Source organism: Cervus elaphus, chromosome 19, assembly GCF_910594005.1.
Source record: "Cervus elaphus chromosome 19, mCerEla1.1, whole genome shotgun sequence".
Lineage (NCBI taxonomy): Eukaryota > Metazoa > Chordata > Mammalia > Artiodactyla > Cervidae > Cervus > Cervus elaphus.
Genome location: NC_057833.1, coordinates 47,419,305 through 47,445,762, shown reverse-complemented (window position 1 = coordinate 47,445,762; position 26,458 = coordinate 47,419,305). Strand labels below are relative to the sequence as shown.

At 38.1% G+C, this 26,458-nt stretch overlaps 1 protein-coding gene across 1 annotated transcript in view; it reads left to right on the top strand.

Annotated features, from left to right (window-relative positions):
* PAK2 (p21 (RAC1) activated kinase 2) overlaps positions 1–26,458 on the top strand; it is an 87,231-nt gene that overhangs the window by 16,213 nt on the left and 44,560 nt on the right. The window contains exon 2 of the mRNA XM_043873928.1: positions 24,607–24,814. Coding sequence (XP_043729863.1) covers positions 24,628–24,814 — 187 coding nt within the window. The 5' untranslated portion in view covers positions 24,607–24,627. The remainder of the gene's footprint in view (positions 1–24,606; positions 24,815–26,458) is intronic.

Genomic DNA, 26,458 nt, shown 5'->3' with positions numbered 1-26,458 from the left:
TCTCTCCATCCTCCCTAACTTGCTTTTTTCCTGTCTTTTGATTATAGCCATCCTAATGTGAGAGACAGTATCTCATTGTGGTTTTAATTTGCATTTCTCTGATCACTAATGATGTTGAGTATTTTTTCATGTGCTTATTGGCCATTAGTTTATCTTCAGATCCTTTGAGAAAGCATTCTGTGTTTAGAATTGAGTATTTTAGGTCTGTGCTTCTTAGAAACTTTCTGTAATGGACTAATAACTTTTGTAATATACCATAAAATGAAAGAAGAAACAGACAAAATGCGAGCCCCATTTGTTGTTGTTGTTAGAGTCAACAGCAGATTACTCTGCCAAATTGCTCTAAAAGTTTCTAAACACTTGCTCTCAATTTTTGTATTTCATTGAGTAGTGGTAATAAACAGCCAGTCCACCTAATACTCTTCCAGAGGTACTGCTTTAAACTACTAAAAGACATTTGAAAAGTTGTTCTGATTCTTTCCATGTTTGAATTAAAGGCAATTGCTTGATTCTTGTATTTTCTCACTTCCAGATATTGTTATCAATTCTAATTTGCTGTTGAATTAATCCCACAGAGGGCAGGTTTTGAGGCTTGATGAAGATAAACACTATACGGATTTTATATGAGCTAGTTTTATTGGGATAACCCAGAGAGTACAGTTCTAGCGAAAGATAACAAGGTAAATTGTGTTTGGGGCCAAGGTAGCCTTCTGTTCACCTCTCAGTCTTTCTCACAGGAGGTCCCATCAGTGCTGATGACATTGTTCATGTTGAAGGGGTTTCTGCTAGGTGTTCAGAAGCGTAGAGGAGAAGCTTATCATAAAGCCTCATACATGTTCAGCTGTGTGACTCTGAAATCCCAACATACTTATTTTATTTGCTTGTAAATAAATAGTCACCTGGCTGTACATCCTTATTCTGAGCATAATTTTTTACCTCCTTGCTCACATTTATACAAAAATAAACATTATTCATGCTCAGCCCCTTTATGATCCTGGAGACATGAACAGTCTGAGCATGAGCAGTTCTTTATCTCCTGTCTTAAACAAGGTCTAGAAAGGTCTAAGTCTACATGCTGGTCCTGACTTTGAAACCTTATAGTCTAGGAACACTGATTATACTATACAGATTATTTTTGCTTTTGGTGGTGAAAATTCTGAAAAAAGTGAGTTATTAGAAAATGTTTATACTGGCTTTGAACTAATGAAGGTGTGTAGAGCATTTATGAATCATTTAAAGTGTAGTTTTAAACATTACTTGGTGCCTCGGTATTAAAGAACATTATGTTGCACAATGTCATATTGATACAGAGAAATATGAAAAGTGTTCCTTGGCAGCCAGGAGTTCATCATCTTGTAGAAAGAAGAGGAGTTAGAAGTCACTTGACTGACAGTCAAGGAAGTACGTAACGTAAGTATCAAATTAATGAATAGGACTGTATCTCTCACTCTGGGTCCAGTCAGGGGAGAGACGAGAGGCAGTAATTTGAACATGGAAAGAATTATTAACAATGGCAGGAGAATGGAGTAGTGAGGGGTTAGCTAGTAAGAAGTAAATAGAACTCCAAAGAACATAGGAGTAACAGAAGTAAGGAGCAGTTGCCACCCCAAGGGCTGATACCTCAGAACCTAGGGAAGAGCCCTTCTTCCCCCAGAAGGGGGAGGTACAGGCCTTGTTGGGGAGAGCATGGCTGTGGATCCTTTGGAGAGGAGAGGCTGTGGGTCCTTTGGAGAGGAGAGGCTGTGGGTCCTTTGGACAGCAGAGGAGGTGATGACATGCTGTACTGGTGGATGTGCTGGACATTGGCTCCCGAGGACGCTAGGGAAAGTTGTTTGTTGGAGGTGCTAACTCCACTCCAAAACCTCCCAAGAAGAAAGTGTGAGGAAGCTTCTGGCTGCTATGCTGCTGGCCACCTTGCCGTGTGGAAGCCTGGTGCTGGAGGAGCTTGTGAAGCAAGGGCGCCAGAACTGGTGAGCAAAACAGAACTTTCTCCTGCAGTGTCTCTTCTGCGCCCTCTGCTGTTTAAGCTTAGCATCATGCCAGCTGGTCAAGGAAGAAGACTCAAAGATTGCGGATCTGTATTCAGAGTAGGTGAAAGGATGGATTTGGAGCCGAAAGACACTACAGCAGTAATCAGCGCGGGAATGTTAATACTGCAGTCGGAGCTCAGAGGAGGAGTAGAGGTGTATCAGGTTTTGACAGTTAAGGAAGAGTAACTATTTGAAACAGCTCTTTTAACATGAGTAAGGTTTGGGGTTATTTTTTTTTTTTTTTGTAATTGAAAATGACTTAACAGTACATGTTAATTTTATGAAAATTAGAATATGGGCAAGTTGTTTTGCCTATAGTCTATAAATAAAGGAGGGAAAAGCACAGTGTATTCTTTCTTTGACAGAATATGGCTAGGTGGTGGATATAGGAGGAAGGAAAAACTTTCTGTGATGGTACTTATAGCTGCTTTTGTATCTTTGTTTACAGAAAAATTGGCTTTGAGATTATAATATTGCTAAATTGTATAAACTAGCATTTTGAGGAACTTTCTATCTTTGGTGTTTATATAAGATTTATTTATGTAACTTCTTTAAGAAGTTTGTCAAATAGACAATTACTGGACATCACATTTGTGCTCTTTGAGTGACCATGAGGAAGAGATTTTCTGTTGTAATCACGCTGATAAATGTATCTTAGAAGTTCATTGTGCTTTTCTCCTCTTTGAGCAAAGGTTTTCATATGAATGTTGCTCTTAGGAATAGAGTTCTAACAGACTTAAGCTGAGAAAACAAATTGAAAACCAAATCTTGCCTTTGTTGAGCTTTGAGGGTTAATTGCCCCAGATACTAAAGACTGCAGAATTCTCACGAAAGAGAAGGACTTTCTTTCTTTTTAATTTAATTTTTGTTTTATATTGGGGTGTAGTTGGTTTACAGTGCTGTGTTAGTTTCGGGTGTCCAGCAGAATGACTCAGTTACATGTACACATGCTGAAAGGGAAAGATTTTATAATATCATATCACTGTTTACTGGCATTTGTACGTTAAAAGTTAGTAATTCTAGAGAGTGAAAACAAGTTCTTCTGTGCTAACCAACAACTGGCTCATGAATGATTAGGATATATAATGTTAGGCATCTTTTCAGAGGACTATCCTATACTGCTAAATTCAGACTAGTTCCTATTTGACTTGTTAATCTTTTAACCAACTTGATACAAAAATGAATTGTTTTGTGTTCCTGTTTTTGATAAAATTAAGAAAATATTAGTGTAAGTTTAGTTTTTATACCTTTTACATAAAACATTTGACTTAGAAATTTCTGACTTAAGAAATTTCTGACCACTCATCCTCTGACTGTATGAACAGTTTAGAACTGTCTGATTTGAACTTGTTGCAGTGATGAAAATGTTCTTACATCTGTGCTGTCTAGTATGGCTAGTGTGACTAAGAGACAATTTTATTTTTATTTAAATTCATTTATATTTAAATAGCCATATATGGCTAGTATGGCCCACCCATATTGGATAGCAAAGCTTACAGCCCAGTGTGTTCATAAGGAAAAAAGTTCTAGAGATAAATAATCTGAAGATGACTTTAAAAGCAAATTCCTATTCAGGTGAAAGCAAGGAGAAGCAGGCTTAGCAGACCTTAGCAAAGCATAGTTTTGGGCAGGATGCTGACCTCAGTCTGAGGATTATCCTTTAATTTATTGAACCAGAGTGGGGAAATAAGGCATGTCACTCATAGACTTTGAGACTGTTATGAGCCCATATGCACCCTCAATCTGTCTTATTTTGATGGTTGCTTGCTAAGATAGTGGAACTTAAAGATGGTAGCAGCCTAGATCTATAAGTCATCTTAAGGAGAAAAATGAACTTCCTCAAGCTTAGTGTCCACTAGAAGTAAATTTTTGTTGTGTTATACCATTGAGATTTGGGATATGTTTGTTACCAGTGCATAGGCTAGCCCAGCCTAATAAAGGGTTGTTTTCAGTCTTTTGCAGTTACGACAATGCTGTCTATAAGTTTATCATAGCTTTTCTTCCAAGGGGCAGGCATCTTTTATTTCATGGCTACAGTCAATGTCCACAGTGATTTTGGAGCCCAAGAAAATAGTCTGTCACTGATTCCATTGTTTCCCCATCTATTTGCCATGAAGTGATGGGACTGGATGCCATGATCTTCATTTTTGGAATGTTGAGTTTTAAGCCAGCTTTTTCACTGTCCTCTTTGACCTTCATCAAAAAGCTCTTTAGTTCCTCTTTGCTTTCTGCCATTAGGATGGTATCTTCTGCATATCTGAGGTTATTGATATTTCTCCCAGCAATGTTGATTCCAGCTTGTGATTCTTCCAGCCTGGCATTTCGCATGATGTACTCTGCATAGAAGTTAAATAAGTGGGAGTGACAGTGTACAGCCTTGATGTACTGCTATCCCAATTCGGAACCAGTCCATTGTTCCATGTCCAGTTTTACCTGTTGCTTCTTGGCCTGCATACAGGTTTCTCAGGAGGCAGGTAAGGTGGTCTGGTATTCCCATCCCTTTAAATGTTGTGATCCACAACAAAGGCTTTAGCATAGTCAGTGAAGCAGTAGTAGATGTTTTTCTGAAATTCCCTTGCTTTTTCTGTGATCCAGCAGATGTTAGCAATTTGATCTCTGGTTACACTGCCTTTTCTAAATCCAGCTTGTACATCTGGAAGTTTTCAGTTCACGTACTGTTGAAGCCTAGCTAGAAGGATTTTGAGCATTACTTTGCTAGCGTGTGAAATGAGTGCAGTTTTCCAATAGTTTGAACATTTTTTGACATTGCCCTTCTTTGGGATTAGAATGAAAACTGACCTTTTCCAGTCCCGTGACCACTGCTGAGTTTTCCAAATTTGCTGGCATATTGAGTGCAGCACTTTAACAGCATCATCTTCTAAGATTCAAAATAGATCAGCTGTAATTCCATCACCTGCACTAGCTTTGCTTGTAGTAATGCTTCCGAAGTCCCTCTTGACTTCACACTCCAGGATGTCAGACTAGGTAAGTGACCACACCATCATGGTTATCCAGGTCATTAAGACCTTTTTTTGTATAATTCTGTGTATTCTTGCCATCTCTTCTTAATCTCTTCTGCTTTTGTTAGGTCTTTTCCATTTCTATCCTTTTTTTTGCCCATCTTTGCGTGAAATGTTCCCTTGGTATTTTTCAATTTTCTTCAAGAGATCTCTAGTCTTTTTCGCGTTGTATTGTTTTCCTCTACTTGTTTACATTCTCTCCTTTACATTCGGAAATGTGGGAAAAGGGTAGTGAAGCACAGAGGGAGTGGCAGTCAGAATGACTGTGTAATGAGTTACTCAGTTCCATTGCATTGTCCCTGAGGAAGTTATATGAAGTCATTCACAGGATCATCCAACAGGATGAGAAACAGGATCTAAGGCAATGGGATCTCTCTGTTGCCATCACCGTTGGTTATGGGTTCACTCCACAGCTAACTCCCTTGCACTACCAGATTGCACATGTGAGGGTGCTGTGCTATCCCATGGCATTGTGCAGCTCAGAATGAAGAGGGGTGTTGTTAAGTTGTACCTGCATGAAAAAGTTGGCCACACCCAGTATAGAGCTGGTTGTTGGGATAGCAGCTTGATAAGACACCTTGTAAGGCTAAAGAAAAAGATTTTAAAAGATGCATAAGTGGTATGGTATCTGGTAGAAGATCCCCCCCCCCTTTTTTTTTTAAATAGAGACTTTTCATTTCGTGGAGAGTCTTTCCACATTATTATTCTTCAGGAATGTCTTTGCTATGGTATTGCTCTTCAATGTAGATTTTAGAATTAACTGCCCAGTTTTTCACAAAACCCTTTTGGGACTTTGATTAGGATTGCTTTGAATCTGTAGATTAGTTTGAGGAAATGTGGCATTTGTACATTATTGACTCCTTAAATTTATGTCCGTTAGTATCTCACAATGTATTTAGGTCTTCATGTCTTTAATACATTTTTCCTCTATGTAAAGATTCTAGGCCCACAGTTCCCAACCTGTACAAGGCATCCTGGGGTACCACACTGAGCTTAAAGGCACCGTGGGGTATTTTAAATTTTAGAGGGAAACCGTGATGGATGTCTGTTGGACACAATGTGAACATCCAGCTCTAGGAAGTCCCACAGTTTTCCCACATTTTACCAAATGTGATACATTTGGTGAAGTCCGTCCTTATGAAATGGTTGCTGAGATCAGAAATAATGTAAATCAGTATGGAACAGGAAATGAATGTGAGTGGCGTCTGAGGTTTCAAGATATTGTGCATGTTTCCCTGTGTACCTGATTGAGAAAGAAAGAAAAGGTGGTCTTTTTTTTTTTTTTCTTTTCAATTCATGTGTATTCAGGTTACTCAGTTACTAGGATGAGTGAATGATGAATACCAATGAAGTTGTTGGTACTTAACTACTAAATCAGTGAAACTGTTAGGAATGTCTTTTGGCCTAGAGGTGCTGGGAAATGAGTACTGAGAATAGCAGGGGCACCATGTTTGGAAATTTCTGTCCCAGGAACTTCAGACTTTGTAATGATATTATAAATGGTATCTTTTCCCCCTCTCATTTCATTTTCTGCTTTTAGTGTGCACAAATGCAGTTGAATTTTGTGTATTCCTCTTTATCCTGCAAATTTGCTAAATTTGTGTTTATCGTAATAATTCATCATAATTTTATTTGCAGTTTGTAGAGTCTTGTCATTTGTTTTTTCTAGCATAGCAGAGCATTGGCGAAAAAAGAATAAGCAGTAATAAAAATTGTTAATGTACAAATATTCAAAATGATATATTCAGAGAAGTCTAACTTCTAACTCAGTCCCTTCCATTTTATTCTTGCCTTCCCACAAAATAACCATTAAAAAAGTTGTGGTTATTCTTCCACTAAAAATAATAACAGTAGCCATGTGTGTGTGCTTGTGTATTGACACACTCTTTTTTCCCCCCATTAGGTAAGTGGTAGCATACCATACATATATTTTTCCCCTATCTTGCATTTTCATCAGTTGTATATCCTGAGATTATTCCATGGCAATGTATGCAGTGATTTCCTCCTTCAGTTTTACAGCTTCATAATACTTGAGTGTGTGATATACTGCAGTAGATTCAGCCAGTCCCCTGTTTCTGGCTGTTTGAGATGCTTCCAGTCTTTTGCTGTTATAGATAATACAACAGTAACAGTCTAGCATATATGTTTATTTTTGCTAGTTTGTATGTGTTAGAACTGTGTAAAAAGTATCTTAAAATACTTTCAATATTAAAGTTTAATATTTAATATTAAATAGTTAATATTTAATATTAATAGTTTAAAATAGAACTATGCTCTGAGTTCAGATTATATATCTGTGTGTGTGTGTGTGTGTGTGTGTGTGTGTATCTTTTAAATTATAAATCAGAACACAGTGGAATATTGGTCCTGGCGATCTCTTCTCACTAAGTGCTGATAGAACCCCTTTTCATTCCTATTGGTGTTCATTTGTGCTTTCTTTGTTCCTTGGTTAATTTTGCCAGAGGTATATTACTAGTTTTGTCTAAGACAACTTTTTAGCTTTATTGATCTTCTCTAATGTATAATAATCTATTCAGCAATTTCTGCTTTTATCTTAATTATTATTTTCTTCCTATTTAGGGTTTCTTTTGCTATTTTTTTTTTTCTTTTGCTATTTTTGTTTGTGATTTTGTTTGGCTTCTTAGGTTGGATGCTTAACTCATTAAATTTTGGTTCTTTTTTAAAGTAAAAATTCCAAACTGTGTCATTAAATGCTTTAATCACATCCTGCAAGGTATATATGTGTGTGGGGGGAGGGGGAGTAAAATATATCTAACATAAAATTTCCAGTCTTTTAGGTATATACTTCATTGGCATTAAGTACATCTGCAGCCTTGAGCGACCGTTACCACTGTCCATTTCCAACTCTTTTGTTATCCCAAATGCAAACTATCTTACTAAACAATAACTCCCTGTTTCACAATCCATCACCCCAGACCTTGGTGAACTCTATTCTACTTTCTGTCTCTGTTGAGTTTGACCAAATAGATGTCTCATATAAGTGGAATTTTACAGTAGTTGTCCTTTTATCTGGCTTATTTTACTTAATATGTTCATAGTCATCCTTCTTAGAGCATGTATCAGATTTCACCTCATTTTAAAGCTAAATAATACTCTACCTGCATCACATTTTGTTTATCCTAGTTCTGCAAATTTTTCATTCTTGTTCCATTCTTAGTATTTTCTGATTGCCATTGTATCTATTTTTAACCCTAAGTCTTTAAGAGGTGTTTTAAATTTTCAAACTCATGATGTTTTCTTCTAGTTATCTTTTTGTTATTCATTTCTAACTTAATTGATTTTGGTTAAGAGTATATAGTGATTCCAATCTTTTGAAGATTTTCTGTCTCTCATAATGTATTTGTTTTAACCTTATTCTTGAAAGATAGTTTTGTTTTGTTGGCATCTTTTCCTCTCAATATATTGAGGATATTCCAATGTCCTCTTGCTTTCATTGTTAGTAGCAAAAAGTAAGCTGAAAGTCCAACTGCCATTTCTGTGAGGTTTATCCTTTTTTCTCCTCTGACCAACATTAAGAACTTTTTGATCTTAATTTCACTATGATGTCTTAACTTTGATGTGTATAGATTACATTTTATCCTGCTTTTGACTCATTAGGTTTCTTAAACTTACAGATTTGTGTCTTTCATCTGCTCTAGAAAGTTCTCAGCTCTAATTTACCTGGTGAGTGAGTTCCTCATTCATTCTGTCATCTCCTTTTGGAACTTCAAGTAGATGTATTTAGGTTTCTAGCCTACTCCTTTTACCCACTCCAGTGTTCTTGCCTGGAGAATCCCAGGGACGGGGGAGCCTGGTGGGCTGCCATCTATGGGGTTGCCCAGAGTCGGACACGACTGAGGTGACTTAGCAGCAGCAGCAGCAGCCTACTCCTTTTACTTGTGCATTTCCTCTCTGTTTGTCTCTCTGTACTGCAGTCTAGGTACTTCACGTGTATCTTCCACTTCACTCTCTTCTGCTGAGTCCACGCTGCTCTTTACTTCAAATGTCAAGTTTTAATTTTTACTGAAAGTTCTGTGTGGTTGTTTTTCATATTTACTTCCCCCCCCCACCCCCGCTTTTGTATTTGAGCTTCTTACACATATTCTGTGTCAGATTATTTCACGTTTGTTTCACCAGTGTGTTTTGGTTAGTTCTCGGTCATGGTGTGTTGTTTGTGTTCTGAATTTTCCTATGAGCTGCTCCTTTTCCTTAGAATTTGATTTTTGGGTGTTTTTTGAGACCTGTGTTGAAGTTGTTTCCTCCCAAAGAGGCTTTGTATTTATATGTGATTCTGTCATTCACTAGGGAGTGCTGCCAACATGGCCACATTCAATTAAACCTGTTTGGAATTTGGGGGGACCTCATAGGTCGCATCTGCCTGCAATGCAGGAGACCTGGGTTCCATTTCTGGGTCGGGAAGATCCCCTGGAGAAGGAAATGGCAATCCACTCCAGTATTCTTGCCTGGAAAATCCCATGGACAGAGGAGCCTGGTGTGCTTCAGTCCATGGGGTCACAAGAGTTAGACTCGACTTAGCGACTAAACCACCACCACCATAGGTCTCATGGATTTCAGACCGCAAATGTGCATTTTGTTGTTAGGATTTCTTTAGGGATTCCCCATTGCCCTGCACTCCTGTTGTTACCACTGTGCTCTGAATACCTAAGATTTCCTTGTTCCCTTCTGTGCGGAGGGATTTACTACATATTGATTTAATTTCATATAGATTACAGCTTTTAGGTCCTAGCCTTATGTGGAAGGGACTCCAGTTTTGGCAAGCTCTGGCTTTTATCACCTGTTCCCTGTGACAACCATCAAAGTAGAACTCAGAATTCCACTGAGAATAACAGGTTTGATAAATGGCTTACTCTCTTGTTCCTAGTTTCACTGTGCTTTGCACTACATGGGAATATCCCTTTCATCTTAACTAGCTAGTCAATGCATATTTAAAGATTTGTTATGTTATCCAACCCTGTATTTGAGTTTGAGGCAAAGTTTCTTTTTATTTTTCCTTTATTCTTTGTTAGTGCCCCAGTTATTTTCTACAGCTCTTCCCCTCTTTTCTCTTTTTCCTTTTTGACTTTGCTACACATAGGCCTGATGTTATGACCATTGCCACCAAATGAAAACACTTCTTTCTGATTTATGAACTCTTCTTTCACAACCTGTGTTGTTGTCCTCTTAAGGTGATTTGGGATATTTTCATTAATGCTTTTGCTCTCAAAGATATTTGAGGCTTTTTTTGGAGGGGAACAGGGTAGAAAGGCCAGTGATGTTGGGACTATCAGAGCTTATTGAGAGGTTGCTAGAAATCTTATCAAATAGTGTTGCATTACTACATTCACAAGGCACTAAAAAATTAAGGTTTGTTTGATATTTGTAGAAAATGTAAGTAAAAATATAAAGCACAATTATGCTTTTAAAATCATGTTTTCCAGTAGTATATATTTTGCAGTTGGAGTACCATAGATGATCTGAGTAAATTATAATAAATTTAGTAATTTCTACTAGTTGGACTGACTGGTTCCAGACACCACTCCTTTTTTCATTTCTGTTGTGTATTTAGCTTCCCCTCATCTCCTTCAGTAGACAATTGAGGAATTGTTTATCTTTGAGTTGTGTCACAATTAAACAATGATCCTGTTAGAAGAGTACAGTGTGTTTTGGGCATGTTTTTTGTTTCGCCTACTTGTTTTTCACTGAAAAGTAGCAGAAAGTGAAAGGATATGGAGAGAGGCATTATTTATCTTTTTGCCCTTTTTAAAAATATATATATATTTCTGAGTTATGGTGGAGTAAAACATAGGTAAATCATTATTTTATAGTGAAATGTTTTTATTTTGTTGAGTCTTCTAAAATATAATACATAAAGAACCTTATCACATCATCATTTGATGCTTTTTAGGCATTTGACTCTGTTAGTAGAAGAAATAAACAAAAAATGCACTGCTTTATGGAAAAGGACTAAAGACTAAGGCCATGAATTGACTGTTAGGGGAAAAGTATACATCTTTCCAAAGATATTTATGTTAATATAGGATAGTTGATATGTCATCTAGTGAAGTGCTGTTTCATACAAGAACTAATAAGTTCGGGAAAAACAATATTTCATCTGGAGACAGAGTGTAGTAATACAAGTCAGTAAGCATTATTACCTGATACATGGGAGGATCTGTATTAAAGGAAACAGAATAGTGGTAATAGCAGTAGCAGCAGCAATTGTAGTAGTATAATCCCTTCCTTTTTAAATTGAATTTTTATTTTATATTAGAATATAGTTGATTTACAATGTATTAATTTCAGGTGTGTAACAAAGTGTTTCAGTTAAACATGTATATATATCCACTCTTTGTCAGGTTCTTTTCCCATATAGGTTATTACAGAATACTGAGTAGAGTTTTCTGTTGATTATGTGTTTTTATATAGTAGTGTGTATATATGTTAATCCCAGGCTCCTAATTTATCCTTCTTGCCCACTTTTCCCCATTGGTAACCACAAGTTTGTTTTCTGTGTCTGTAAGTCTATTACTATTTCGTAAATAAGTACATTTGTATCATCTTTTTAGATTCCATATATAAGTGATAATGATATTTGTCTTTGTCTTACTTTACTTAGTATAATAATCTCTAGGTCCGTCTCTGTTGCTGCAAGTGGCATTGTTTTATCTTTTTATGATTGAGTAATACTCCTTTGTATATATGTATCAAATCTTTTTTTTCCATTTATCTGTCGATGGACAGTTAGGTTGCTTCCATGTCTTGACTATTGTAAACAGCACTGCAGTGAACACTGGGGGGTGCATGTATCCTTTCAAACCTAGGTTTTCTCTAGATATATGCCCAGGGGTGGGATTACTGGACCATATGGTAGTTTTATTTTTAGTTTTTTAAGGAACCTTCACACTGTTTTCAATAGTGGCTGTACCAATTTATATTCCCACCAACAGTATAGGAGGGTTCCCCTTTCTCCACATTCTTTCCAGCATTTATTGATGATGACCATTCTGAGTGGTGTGAAGAGATATCTCATTGTAGTTTTGATTTGCATTTCTCTAATAATTAGCAATGTTGAGCATCTTTTCCTGTGCCTCTTGACAATCTGTATATCTTCTTTGGAGAAATATGTATTTATTGACTAGATCTTTTGCTCTCCCGTTTTTTTTTTTTGGCCACACAGCTTGCAGGATCTTAGTTCCCCAACGGATGATTGAATCTGAGCCCCCTGCGGTGGAAGCACAGGGTCCTAACCATTGTACCATCAGGAAATTCTCCTATTCATTTTTTTAAAATATGTTTTATTTATTTATTTTTGGCCATGCTGGGTCTTCATTGCTGCATGGGCTTTTCTGTAGTTGTGGTGAGTGGGGGCTACTCTCTAGTTGCGGTGCACAGGCTTCTCATTGAGGTGGCTTATCCTCTGGCAGAGCAAGGGCTCTAGGGCATGAGGGCTTCAGTAGTTGTGGCACATGGGCTCAGTAGTTGCAGCTCCCAGGGTCTAGAGCATAGGCTCAATAGTTGTGGCATAAGACTTAGTTGCTTCTTTGGCATGTGGGATCTTCCTGAATTAGAAATCAAACCTGTGTCTCCTGCATTGGCAGGTAGGTTCTTTACCACTGAACCACTGGGGAAGCCCCCCTGTCTGTTTTTTGATTGTGTTGTTTGTTTTTTGATATTGAGCTCATGGGCTCTTTGTAAATTTTGGAGATGAATCCCTTGTCGGTTGCATCATTTTTGCAAATGTTTTTTCCCATCTGTAGGTTGTCTTTTCATTTTGCTTATGGTTTCTTTTGCTACGCAAAAACTTTAAAATTTAATTAGAACCTTATTTGTTTATTTTTGCTTTTATTCTCGTTACTCTGGAAGGTGGGATCCAAAAAGATATTGTCTCAGTTTATGTCAAAGAGTGTTCTGCCTATTTTTTCCCCTAAGAGTCTTATAGTATCTGGTCTTACATTTAGCTCTTTAGTCCATTTTTATGTTTATTTTTATGTTGGGTGTTAGAGAATGTTCTAATTTCATTGTTTCACATGTAGCTGTTCAGTTTCCCCAGCACCACTGATGGAGGAGACTGTATAATCTTTTGCTTTTGAATTGCTTGAAGTCTTGGGTGGGAACACATGTAAAATAATAATTAATGATGCACAGTTGTAATTCATTGCCAAAGAATGTTCTGATATACTAATGTAATTAAGAAAAAAACGAGATAAAGAATTGTTAGTAAGCTTGAATTTTGGTCTTAGTTTGTTAATAATTAAATTTGTGTGACTTTAGGTACACTGTTTACATTTTGGTGAGTCAGATTCTTCACAAATAAAATAAGGAAATGGACCAAATGAATTCCAGTCCAACCTTAATACTCTCTGGATTTATTTTCCTGTGTAACTTGTTTTAAGAGGATGTGAGGGATCTTTTTGAACAGGGACAAACAAGCGTGACCTTACATGGGAAATAATTTTTACTGAGAATTTCGATGGGTAAGAGAAAAGGATAAAGAAGATTTAAGAATGGAGAAATGTATACTCAAAGATGATTTAGGGCAAGAAAGTCTTGATATATTTGGGAAACATGAAGCATAGGATTTATGTGCATTCATATGAAATCAGATTGATTGGGTAGTAAATGGCCTTACATGGCAGAGTTTAGTAACTGCTGAAGAAGATAAAGTCAGGAAGAGTGTTATCATGTGTTATTTTTAGTCAACCAATTCTAACTTCTTTCTCTAAACAAAAACTGAATGTAAAGAAACTCTGGGAAGCTAGTTAGGGCTTCTTCTAACTGCTTCCTCTCAACAGCAGCTGAAGACAAGAGATTCTTTAGAGAAATCCTGAGATGACGTGATCAAGTCCTCAGCCAGGCTAGTGGCAGAGTGAGTCATCAGTGTTTTATCAAGGGTCATGCTTTTGTTTACTACTATCTAATCACTTATGAGGCATACTACTTAGAATTATCAACATTGGATTTGTCATCTTGAATAATTTTATTAGGGACATATGTGACTCAAAATTTAGATTTTGTTTAAGCATGTGTTGCCTAACAGGGTGCATCATGTTAATTGGGATTTCCTTGCAACATAGCTCTTTTAACTTTCTAATGTAAATAAAGAAGAAAGGTCTGAAACAGACAACACGTTAACGCTTCTTTAGTTTTATTGAACTGAATTTGTGCAGAAAAAGCTAAAAATTACTCATAAAATATTAAAAATAGAGCAGTAAAGAAAGTTGTTTTTTTTTTTTAATAACCAAAGTATAAGGGCTGTGTTCTGAAATGTGCCTTGTTAACGTTGTTTGCTTTAGGGCTTCTCTGGTAGCTCAGCTGGTAAAGAATCTGCCTGCAATGTGGGAGACCTGGGTTTGATCCCTGGGTTGGGAAGATCCCCTGGAGAAGGGAACTGCTACCCACTCCAGTATTCTGACCTGGAGAATTCCACGGATGGGGTCACAGAGTCCAACACGACTGAGCGACTTTAAGTGTTGTTTGCTTTAGAGTTTGGTGGTGGTGTTTTTCGTGTAAATGACAATTAGGCTTTCTGGGTTTTGTCAATCAATGTCTTTCTGAGTTTTGTTACAAAAATATAGTATAGTAATTACCTCTGCATATGTACAGGTTTTTAACTGTATTCAATATTTGATTAGGCTTTTGTGCCCCAGCTTGAAACTCTAGCCATTGATTACCTTATCGTATGTAAAAAATGTATTCTGTAGAATACAGGAGGAAATAAATATGGGTCTTCTGCTGCCTCAGTAGCACATTAGGAAAAAATGGGGAATCTGAGGGTGAAGTATGGAACAGGGATACACACTGAAGCAGCAGTTCTCAAAGAGTGGTCCGTGGTACCCTTGGCCTCTGTGAGTCAAGACTTTTTTTCATAATAATACTAAAGTATTCTTTGCCTTTTTACACAGTGTTGACTTTTGTGTAGATGATGCAAAAGCAGTGGTGGGTAAAACACAGTTCATTCATTTAAAGTATCTTGTTTAGCAAAATGGGAAGTAGGCATAAGGTTCTTATGAAGTATGAAATGGTTGTCTTACCACTATGTTACTGAGCCCTTTTTCCTGGACCACCATTTTTATTTGGAAGAATGACAGACCCACTGAACAACTCTGGTTGTTCAGACTTAGATATTTGGCAGAAATTTTCTTGAAAATGAATAATGTGACAGAATATAAAGCAAGAGAGTTCCAGAAAAACATCTACTTCTGCTTTATTGACTATACCAAAGCCTTTGACTGTGGCAATCACAGCAAACTGTGGAAAATTCTTAAATAAGAGATGGGAATACCAGACCACCTTATCTGCCTCCTGAGAAATCTGTAGGCAAGTCAAGAAGCAACAGTTTGAACTGGACATGGAACAACGGTCTGGTTCCAAATCGGAAAGGAGTATATCAAGGCTGTATATTGTCACACTGTTTGTTTAACTTATATGCAGAGTACATCATGTGAAATGCTGGGCTGGATGAAGCACAAGCTGGAATCAGGATTGCCGGGAGAAATATTAATAACCTCAGATATGCAGATGACATTACTCTTATAAAGTGAAGAGGAACTAAAGAGCCTCTTGAAGGACATGAAAGAGGAGAGTGAAAAAGCTGGCTTAAAGCTCAGCATTCAAAAAACGAAGATATGGCATCCAGTCCCATCACTTCATGGCAAATAGATGAGAAAACAATGGAAACAGTGAGAGACTTTCTTTTCTTGTGCTCCAAAATCACTGCAGATGGTGACTGCAGCCATGAAATTAAAAGATGCTTTCTCCTTGGAAGAAAAGCCATGACAAACCTAGACAGTATATTAAAAAGCAGAGACATTATTTTGCTGACAAAGGTCCATCTAGTCAAAGCTTTGGTTTTTCCATTGTCATGTATGGATGTGAGAGCTGGACTATAAAGAAAGCTGAGCGCCGAAGAATTGATGCTTTTGAACTGTAGTGTTGGAGAAGACTCTTGCGAGTCCCTTGGACTGCAAGGAGATCCAACCAGTCCATCCTAAAGGAAATGAGTACTGAATATTCATTGGAAGGACTGATGCTGAAGCTGAAGCTCCAATACTTTGGCCACCTGATGCAAAGAACTGACTCATTGGGAAAGACCCTGATGCTGGGAAAGACTGAAGGCAGGAGGAGAAGGGTACGACAGAGGATGAGATGGTTGGATGGCATCACCAACTCGATGGACATGAGTTTGAACAAGCTCCGGGAGTTGGTGATAGACAAGGAAGCCTGGCATGCTGTAGTCCATGGGGTCACAATGAATTGGACATGACTGAGCAACTGAACTGAACTGATAAAACTTAAAATTTTCAAATGAAAATTAGAATTTTAGAAAGCTTGTATTTGCTTTCTTGAATTTGAGAAGTTCCGAACACCTAGACTTTTCTGATGAGATCAGTGGTGATATTAATGAATGTGATTTTGTTTTTATTATATAATCAAATGTGTTAACACTGGAATATCTTAATAATTGAGCCAGTATTTTCCAGATAATCGATTCATGACATTACAAAATGGATAAAAGATCCATTCAGGGACTTCTCTGGTGGTCCCGTGGCTAAGACTCCATGCTCCCGATGCAGGGGGTCTGGGTTTGATCCTTGGTCAGGGAACAAGATCATACGTGCAGCAGCTAAAGATCCTGTACACCGCAACTAAGACCCGCTGCAGCCAAATAAATAAATATTAGAAAAGAAAAAAAAGATTCATTCAAAGAAAAATCAATGGATTTAATGTAACAGGGTACAAAAAATTTATTCCTGTGATTTCAGAGTCCAGAACCAACCTTAAGAAGGTCGAGTTTGGTGTAGTATCAAGAATGTTTATAGTTATCTGAAAACTACTAAAATGCTCCCTTTCCAGTTGCATATCTGTGTAAGACCAGATTTTCTTTATATATTCCAACTGAAACATAACACAACAAATTGAATGCAGAAGCAGATATGAGAATCCAGTCTTCTACTAAGCCAGACATTTAAAAGATTTGCAGAAATGGTAGCTAATGCCACTTTTCTCTATATATTTTCTTTTGGAAAATGTTATTTTTCATGAAAAAAGTATTTAAATAACTTATTTTAATTTCTCATTTGAATATAGACAGCTCTAACTCACATATGGAGAAGGCAATGGCACCCCACTCCAGTACTCTTGCCTGGAAAATCCCATGGATGGAGGAGCCTGGTAGGCTGTGGTCCATGGGGTCCCGAAGAGTTGGACATGACTGAGCAACTTCACTTTCACTTTTCACTTTCATGCATTGGAGAAGGAAATGGCAACCCACTCCAGTGTTCTTACCTGGAGAATCCCAGGGACAGGGGAGCCTGGTGGGCTGCTGTCTGTGGGGTCACACAGAGTCAGACACAACTGAAGTGACTTAGCAGCAGCAGCAGCTCACATAAACAAAAATTGAGATTTGCAGTAATTTTTAAGTGTGTGAAGGGATCTTGAGACCGAAATGTTTGAGAACTGCTATGTTGAAGAAACAGAGTGGCTTTTAATATTCATGTGTTGAAAAAAGATGTTGGTAAAAGGCGTAACCTAACTTAAATATGTATGTGCTGCTCTTTCCCAGTAGATTATGAACTCTTGGAGAAGAATTTAAGCCCTCTTTTCTCCAACTTCTTGGAGAAGTTTTTCTCCAACTTCTATAAATAATATCACAATAGGAATAGTATTAATATTTATGTTGGTCAGTCTTTTCAGTCGTGTCTGACTCTTTGCGACCCCATAGACTGCAGCATGCCAGGCTTCCCTGTCCTTCACTATCTCCTGGTATTTGCTCAAACTCATGTTCATTGAGTCGATGATGCCATCCAACCATCTTATCCCCTGTTGCTCCTGCTCCTCATGTTCTCAGTCTGGCCCAGCATCAGGCTCTTTTCCAAGGAGCTGGCTCTTTGCATCAGGTAGCCTGTATTGGAACTTCAGCGTCAGTCCTTCCAGTGACTGCTCAGGACTGATTTCCTTTAGGATTGAGTGGTTGGATCTCCTTGCTGTCCAAGGGACTCTGGAGAGTCTTCTTCAGCACCACAGTTTGAAAGCATCAATTCCTCGGTGCTCAGCCTTCTCAGGTGGTAAAAGCATCTGCCTGCAATGTGGGAGACCCAGGTTTATTCCCTGGGTTGGGAAGATCCCCTGGAGAAGGAAATGGCAACCCACTCCAGTACTCTTGCCTGGAAAATTCCATGGACAGAGGAGCCTGGTAGGCTGCAGTCCATGGGATCGCAAAGAGTCAGACACTACTGAGCGACTTCACTTTGTACCTTCTGAACAGACTTCTTTATAGTCCAACTCACATCGGTACATGACTACTGGAAAAACCATAACATTGACTATATGGACCTTTGTAGGCAGAGTGATGTCTCTGCTTTTTAATATGCTGTCTAGGTTGGTCATAACTTTACTTCCAAGGAGCAACCATAGTCACCATCTGCAGTGATTTTGGAGCCTGAGAAAATAAAGTCTGCTATTATTTCCATTTTTTCCCCATCTATTTGCCATGAAGTGATGGGATTGGAACCATGATCTTAGTTTTTTGAATGCTGAGTTTTAAGCCAGCTTACTCACTCTCCTTTTTGACTTTCATCAAGAGATCTTTAGTTCCTCTTCGCTTTCTGCCATAACGGTGGTGTCATCTGCATATCTGAGGTTATTGTTATTTCTCCTGGCATCTTGATTCCAGCTTATGCTTCATCTAGCCCAACATTTCACATGATGTACTCTGCATATTTGTTAAATAAGCAGTGTGACAGTATACCACCTTGGCATACTCCTTTCCCAATTTTGAACCAGTCCATTGTTCCATGTCTGGTTCTGACTGTTGCTTCTTAGCCTGCATACAGGTTTCTCATGAGGGAGGTAAGGTGATCTGGTATTCCCATCTTTTTAAGAATTTTCCACAGTTTGTTGTGATCCACACAGTCAAAGGCTTTAGTGTAGTCAATGAAGCAGAAGTAGTTGTTTTTCTGAAATTCTCTTGCTTTTTCTATGATCTAGTGAATGTCGGCAATTTGATCTCTGGTTCCTCAGCCTTTTCTAAATCCAGGTTGTACATCTGGAAGTTCTTGGTTCACATACTGTTGAAGCCTAGCTAGAAGGATTTTGAGCATTACTTTGCTAGCATGTAAAGTGAACACAGTTGTACAGTAGTTTGAATATTCTTTGGCATTACCCTTCTTTGGAATTGGAATGAAAACTGACCTTTTCCAGTCCTGTGGCCACTGCTGAATTTGCCAAATTTGCTGGCATATTGCGTGCAGCACTTTCACAGCATTATCTTCTAAGATTTGAAATAGCTCAGCTGGAATTCCACCACTTCCACTAGCTCTGTTCATAGTGATGCTTCCTGAGGCCCACTTGACTTCACATTCTATGATGTCTGGCTCTAGGTTAGTGATCACACCGTTGTGGTTATCTGGGTCATTGAGTTCTTTTTTGTACAGTTCTTCTGTGTATTCTTGGCACTTCTTAATTTCTTCTAATTCTGTTAGGTCCTTGCCATTTCTGTCCTTTATTGTGCCAGTCTTTGTATGAACTGTTCCCTTGTTATCTCTGATTTCCTTGAAGAGATCTCATCTTTCCCGTTCTATTGTTTTTCCATGTTTCTTTGCATTGATCACTTAACAAGGCTTTCTTATCTCTCCTTGCTATTCTTTGGAACTCTGCATAATCTTTATCAGGTAGATAACTCCTTTCTAAAATTGAGATATAATTCACATATCTGAAATGTACCACTTTAAAGTGTGCAATTCAGTGGTTTTAACATATTCATAAAGTTGTGTGACCATTACTAATGTCTGATCCCAGAATATTTTCATTCCCCACAGTCACATCCCATTCCCCTCACACCTTAGCATCCACTAATATACTCTCTATCTCTGTGGATTTCCCTGTTCTAGACATTTCATATAAATGGAATCATATAATTTATGATCTTTCTGTGTCTGGCTTTTTTCATTTATGTTTTCAAGGTTTATTTCATGTTGTAGCATATATCGGTTTCCCTGGTAGCTCAGCTGGTAAAGAATCCACCTGCAGTGCAGGAGACCCTGGTTTGATTCCTGGGTCAGGAAGATCCCTTGGAGAAGGCATAGGCCACCCACTCCAGTATTCTTGGGCTTCCCTGTGGCTCAGATAGTAAAGAATCAACCTGCAATGTGGGAGACCTAGTTTTGATCCCTGGGTTGGGAAGATCCCTTGGAGGAGGGCATGGCAACCCACTCCAGTGTTCTTGCCTGGAGAATCCCCATGGACAGAGGAGCCTGGTGGGCTACAGTCCATGGGGTTCCAAAGAGTTGGATATGACTGAGTGACTAAGCACACAGCACACACAACATGTGTCAGCACTTGATTCCTTTTTGTGGCCAAACAGTATTCCTTTGTTTGTAATATAGGTAAGACACATTTTGTCTTTCTGTTCATCTGTTAATATTTTGTTTTTCTTTCCTCTTTTGGCTTTTACAATTAATACTGCTGTGAACATTCACATGCACATTTTTGTGCAGACATATGTTTTCAGTTCTTTCAGGTGTATGTACTGAAAGTGGAATTGCTAGGTCATATGGTAAGTTAGTCTATATTTGACTTTTTGAGGAACTTATTTACTCCTTTTTTAATAGAGTTCTTATTCTGGAATAATTTTAGATTTACAGAGAGATTACAAAGATAGTAAATTTCCTATATAACTATCACTTATCTTCCATATTAATGTTGCATAGACGTAAAATGTGTTTCAAAGCAAAGATGCCAACACTGATACATTATTAAGTAAATTTGTGATTTTACTTGAACTTCACCAGTTTTTTCACTAATGTCTTTTTTTTTTTTTTTCAATTGCAGGATACCACAGTGTTGTGTCTCCTTAGATTCCTCTGTTCTAGGACAGTTTCTCTGTCTGGTTTTTCATGTCCTAGACAGTTTTGAGAAGTTTTGCTTAGGAATTTTGTAGTGTCTCTCTTAATTTGTGTTTATCTGATTTCTTCCCCCCATGATTAGACTGAAGTTACGGGTTTGGGGAGAATACCAGAGGTGAATTGTGCTCCCCATCACATTAGCTCAGGAGATGAGTGATATCCTTGTGACTTATCACTGGTGATCTTAACCTTGATCCCATGGTTAATGCCAGATTTTTCCACTGTGTTATTTTCTCCTTTCCACACTCTATTCTTTGGAAATGAGTCACTAAGTCTAGCCTGCACTCAGGTGGAGCAGGAGGTTAAGTTCTAACTCCTAGAAGGGAATGTATCTATATGTTACTTGGAATTCTTTTGTAAGGGAGATTTGCCCCTCCCCCATTTTATTTATGTATTCAGGTTTTTGTGTCTATATGAATGATGTATATTGATTTTATACTTTGGATTATAATCTCATATTAGTTTATAGATTTTATTGCACCAAGCATTCCAGTATTCTAGTATTCGGGAAACTCTTTCTTATGCCCCTTTGACATGCCCTCATCCTTTATAAGTACTTCCTTGTCTTTTGACAGTATAAGATACAGTAGACTCATCTTGTATATTTTCCCTCTCTAGGCCTAGAACCAGCCATTTCTCCAAGAAACTCTAAAGCACAGCTTAGACCTAAGGTCACACACTTAAGTAAACGGTAGAACTAGGATTCCAGCCAAAGCAATCTGATTCCACACTTACGCTCATAACCATAATACCAGACAGCATGCAGCTGAAGGTGCACTGTCAGTTTTTAGTTATGTTCCATTTATGAGCCAGTCTTAAGGATAGAAGTTGTAGTCAGTTTACAGTTAGTAATTATTGTGCTCAGTTTTATACTGATCCTTTTTTAACCACAGCTATGATGATTATAACACTTCCCTGGTGGCTCAGACGGTAAAGCGTCTGCCTACAGTGTGAGAGACCGGGGTTCGATTTCTGGGTAGGGAAGATCCTCTGGAGAAGGAAATGGCAACCCACTCCAGTATTCTTGCCTGGAAAGTCCCATGGGAGGAACCTGGTAGGCTACAGTCCATGGGGTCGCAAAGAGTCAGACACGACTGAGCGACTTCACTTTATGATGATTATAATCAAGTTTGAAAACTACTTCTTAATCACAGATGGCCACTGTTAATGTTTTGGTGCATTTTCTTCTATAAATGCATGCAACTGGATTTTGGAGTTTTGTTATATTATCCTGAGTTTTAAATTTAACTTGTGTAAGCAGGAGCAATTCACAGTGTAATCACAATCTCAGTGTGCAGTTTCCATATTGTAACTAGTGATTAAGATAAAAGCGAGCTTGTTGTTGTTCAGTTGCCAAGTTATGTCCGATTCTTCACAACCCCATGGACCACAGCATGCCAGGCTTCCCTGTCCCTCACCATCTCCCGGAGTTTGCCCAAGTTCATGTGCATTGAGTTGGTGATGCCATCCAACCATCTCATCCTCTGTAGTCCCCTTCTCCTACCCTCAATCTTTCCCAACATCAGGGTCTTTTCCAGTGAGTCACCTGTTTGCATCAGGTGGCCAAAGTATTGGAGCATCAGCTTCAGCATCAGTCCTTCCAATGAATATTTGGGGTTGATTTCCTTTAAGATTGGCTGGTTTGACCAATACAGTATACTAACGCATATATATGGAATTTAGAAAGATGATAATGATGACCCTATATGCAAGACAGCAAAAGAGACACAAATGTAAAGAACAGTCTTTTGGAATCTGTGGGAGAAGGTGAGGGTGGGATGATTTGAGAGGGTAGCATTGAAACGTGTATATTATCATATGTGAAGTGGATTGCCGGTCCAGGTTCGATGCATGAGACAGGGTGCTCAGGGCTGGTGCACTGGGATGACCCTAGGACGTGGGATGGGGAGGGAGGGAGGAGGGGGGGTTCTGGATGGGGAACACATGTGCGCCCGTGGCTGATTCATGTCAATGTATGGCAAAAGCCACTACAATATTGTAAAGTAACTAGCCTCCAATTAAATAAATAAATTAAAAAGAAAAAAAAAAGATTGGCTAGTTTGATCTTGCTTTCCAAGGGATTCGTAAGAGTCTTTTCCAGCACCACAGTTCGAAAACATCAATTCTTCAACAATCTGCCTTTTTTTGTATAAAAAGACAAAAAAATGAGCTGCTCTAGGATTAACCTGTTTTGTCTTAATGTTTGGTCACATCAAAGCTGAACATCTGTCTTGGTTTATCAATTCATCAAGTAATCCACAGGATGTGACTAGTTTGGTTCGGAAGAATCATCTGACTGTATGTTATCTGCACTGCCTTCTGAGATAGCAAGCACCCTCATTTCTCTGATCACCAGTAGCTGAATTTCACTTCAGCCAGCCTTTCTCTTTTCTCCAGCTGGTTACCTCCAGAAATGTTTATTTTCCCCTTTTACCTTCTTTCTCTTTTGTAGGCTGAAAAATAACTGTTATACGACAAATAAATTATACGATAGTGCTTTGACCTACTCCTGTCAAGGAAAACAAAAGCTGTAAAATTTGAAGTGGAATTAGGTATAATTCTTCATCCCTCAATTCTTCTCAAATTTTATATCTACTTTTCTTCACCTACTAGCATTTTAGACTAAATAAAAATTTTTAAAAATTATTTTTAATTTTATCTAAAACCAGTTGCATTCTTTTCATTGTATATATACAAAGTTTTGTTGGCTTACAAGTATCAAGTAGTGTTATTTTCAAATTAGGATCTAATTGCCAATTAAAATCTTGTTTAGGGGGATATTGTATTATTTCCTAGCTCTACAGTTTGGTATCAGAACTCATAAGTTAGGCATCCCCTCTCTTTTACTGCTGACCTTAAATGTGTGTAATCTTCTTATTTAAAAAAACATAAAATAGATGTGTATAAGTATATGTAAACAAAGTTGACATTTCCACTTTATTAGCCATGTGGATAAGGAGAATAACTGGACAGACTGGACAGGGCATCATAGGATGACAGAACCTTGGGGTTTGGCCAGACTCTGGATTTACTTTTGTCAGTATTTCCTGACTTGCAGAGGCCTAACGTATGTAGTTAGATGTTCAAATTTTCAGAGAAACGACATACTGTACCAGTGGCATGTTCTGGTGCTTTACCAAAGTCTGTATGGGGGTTAAATTGTAATCACAAGGCTAGTGAACATGAATCAGATTTGGAGGCTATTGGTTGGTATTTATTAATTAATAGCAAGCATTCTGTCTGCTCTGGAAGTGAACCTGTCAGAGACATATATCCTATTATTGCCTGGTCGGGTCATAGTCTTCTTGGAATCTTTTTTTTTAAGACTCCATGTTATCTGTCTGTTCATTGGAACACTTAACTCTTACTATTCAGTTGGTATTCTCTGATATGTCAGTGTCATCATGCTTTCCAAAAATTGTCTTAGTCCTCTTTTTAACAGGATATGACTTTTCAAAGATTCTCTTAGCTCCCTGTTTACCAACTTTGTTAGGGGAGATTGCCTGATTGCAGCCAATTTCATCTCTTGTTTTACACCTTTAAATGGATAACTTTTTTTAATTTTAAATTGAGGAGGGGATTATCACTGTCTTGTGCTTGTCCATTCTGTTTTTTACCTTGTTGTTAACTGTATTTTTTGCCTGTCTGTTTCAGGCCCTATCATAATTCTGAATCATGTCTGATAACGGAGAACTGGAAGACAAGCCTCCGGCGCCCCCAGTGCGAATGAGCAGTACTATTTTTAGCACTGGAGGCAAAGACCCTTTATCAGCCAATCACAGTTTGAAACCTTTGCCTTCCGTTCCAGAGGAAAAAAAGCCCAGGAATAAAATCATCTCTATATTTTCAAGCACAGAGAAAGGTAAATAGCTACTGTGGTTTCAAGAGTCTCATTACTGTGTTTTGGTTTTGATGTTTTTTTAATTAAGTATGATAAGCTGATGTCTTTATGGTGCAAACGATAAACATACAATTGATGGAAGTAAATGGGCACCATTAGGAAGGCTAGTTTGGGACTTCCCTGGATGTCCAGTGGTCAGGACTGGGCACTTTCACTGCTGAGGGCCAAGTTCACATGGTTGGGGAACTGAGATTCTGCAAGCTGCGCTGTGCACTCAAAAAAAGAAAGAAAGACTAGTTTGTTTTAAACTGTAATAGAAAAGAATAAAACAAAAGTTGTTGCTCATCCTGCTTGTTAGGTCCAATGAATTTCTGTTCTCCTCTCCTTCATTTTCTAAGACTTGTACCATAGTTCATGGCTTCCCAGCTTTAATGCAAATCATGATATTTGAGAAAGACTTAATAGAAGAATGGAAGTATAGAGTCTACAGTCTCCTGTCTGCAATCTCAGGCGTTAGCTTTGGTTTGGAATTAAGAGTTTTTCTGACTTTTGAGTAGTACCAATAATGTCTTTTTATTCTATATGTATTCTATAACACCCTCAGATTCTTCTGAGCAACACTCAGTAATCAACATACTAATGTATCTTCCATAAACAAGAATTTAGTCCAGTGTTTCTGTTCCTCAGTAAGGTTGACATTTGGGAGCAAAATAGTGCTTTGTTGCAGGGGTCTGCCTCGTACACTGTAGAATGTTAAGCACCATTCCTAACTTTCATGTGTTAGATGTTAAAAGCAGCACCTCCTACCCAGTAGTAAAAACTGAAAATTTCTCCAGACATTGCCAGATTCCCTTATGGGGCAAAGTTGTCTCCAGTTGAGAATCACTGGTCTAGTCATGCAAAATAGGATAAAGACCATAAATTGTCTACATAAGTTGAATTCACTAAATTTGTTTTGGTGTCAAACTAAGGAAATAACTTTTGGATTTCAGAGCTTTATGGATTTTAGAATTTGGAGAGGGGGCTTCCCAGGTGACGCTAGGTGGTAAAGGGTGGTAAAGGGTGGCTTCCCAGGTGGTAAAGAACCCACTGGCCAATGCAGGAGACGTAAGAGACATGGGTTTGATCCTTGGGTCATGAAGATCCCCTGGATAAGGGCATGGCAACCTACTCTAGTATTCTTGCCTGGAGAATCCCATGGACGGAGGAGCTTGGCAGGCTGCAGTCCATGGGGTCACAGAGAGTTGGACATGACTGAAGCGACTTAGCATGCATGCAGGGGATTATGAACTGGTAATGGATTTTAGAATAAAGGTTAGAGATCATTATACTAAGCATGGCCTGTATGACACTGACAGCTAGTAAAGTGGACGTAAAGATATTTTTCCACTTGTATGTGTAAGTTTACATGGAGAGGTAAAACAGTGCTTTATATATAATAATAAATATATTTAATTTGAGTTGAAAATACATAATCAGTGAAAATTTGAATGAGATGATATAGTGAATATGAAATTTTTAAGTCTTGAGAGAATTTAGATATGCAGGCAGGATATAATCATTGAACAGTTGAAAAACTTCATTTTAATGTGTATCTCTAAATTTCCTCTTATTTTTAAGATTTCATGGGTGTTTGTAACTGAAAAGCCTCATGAAAGCGTGTTT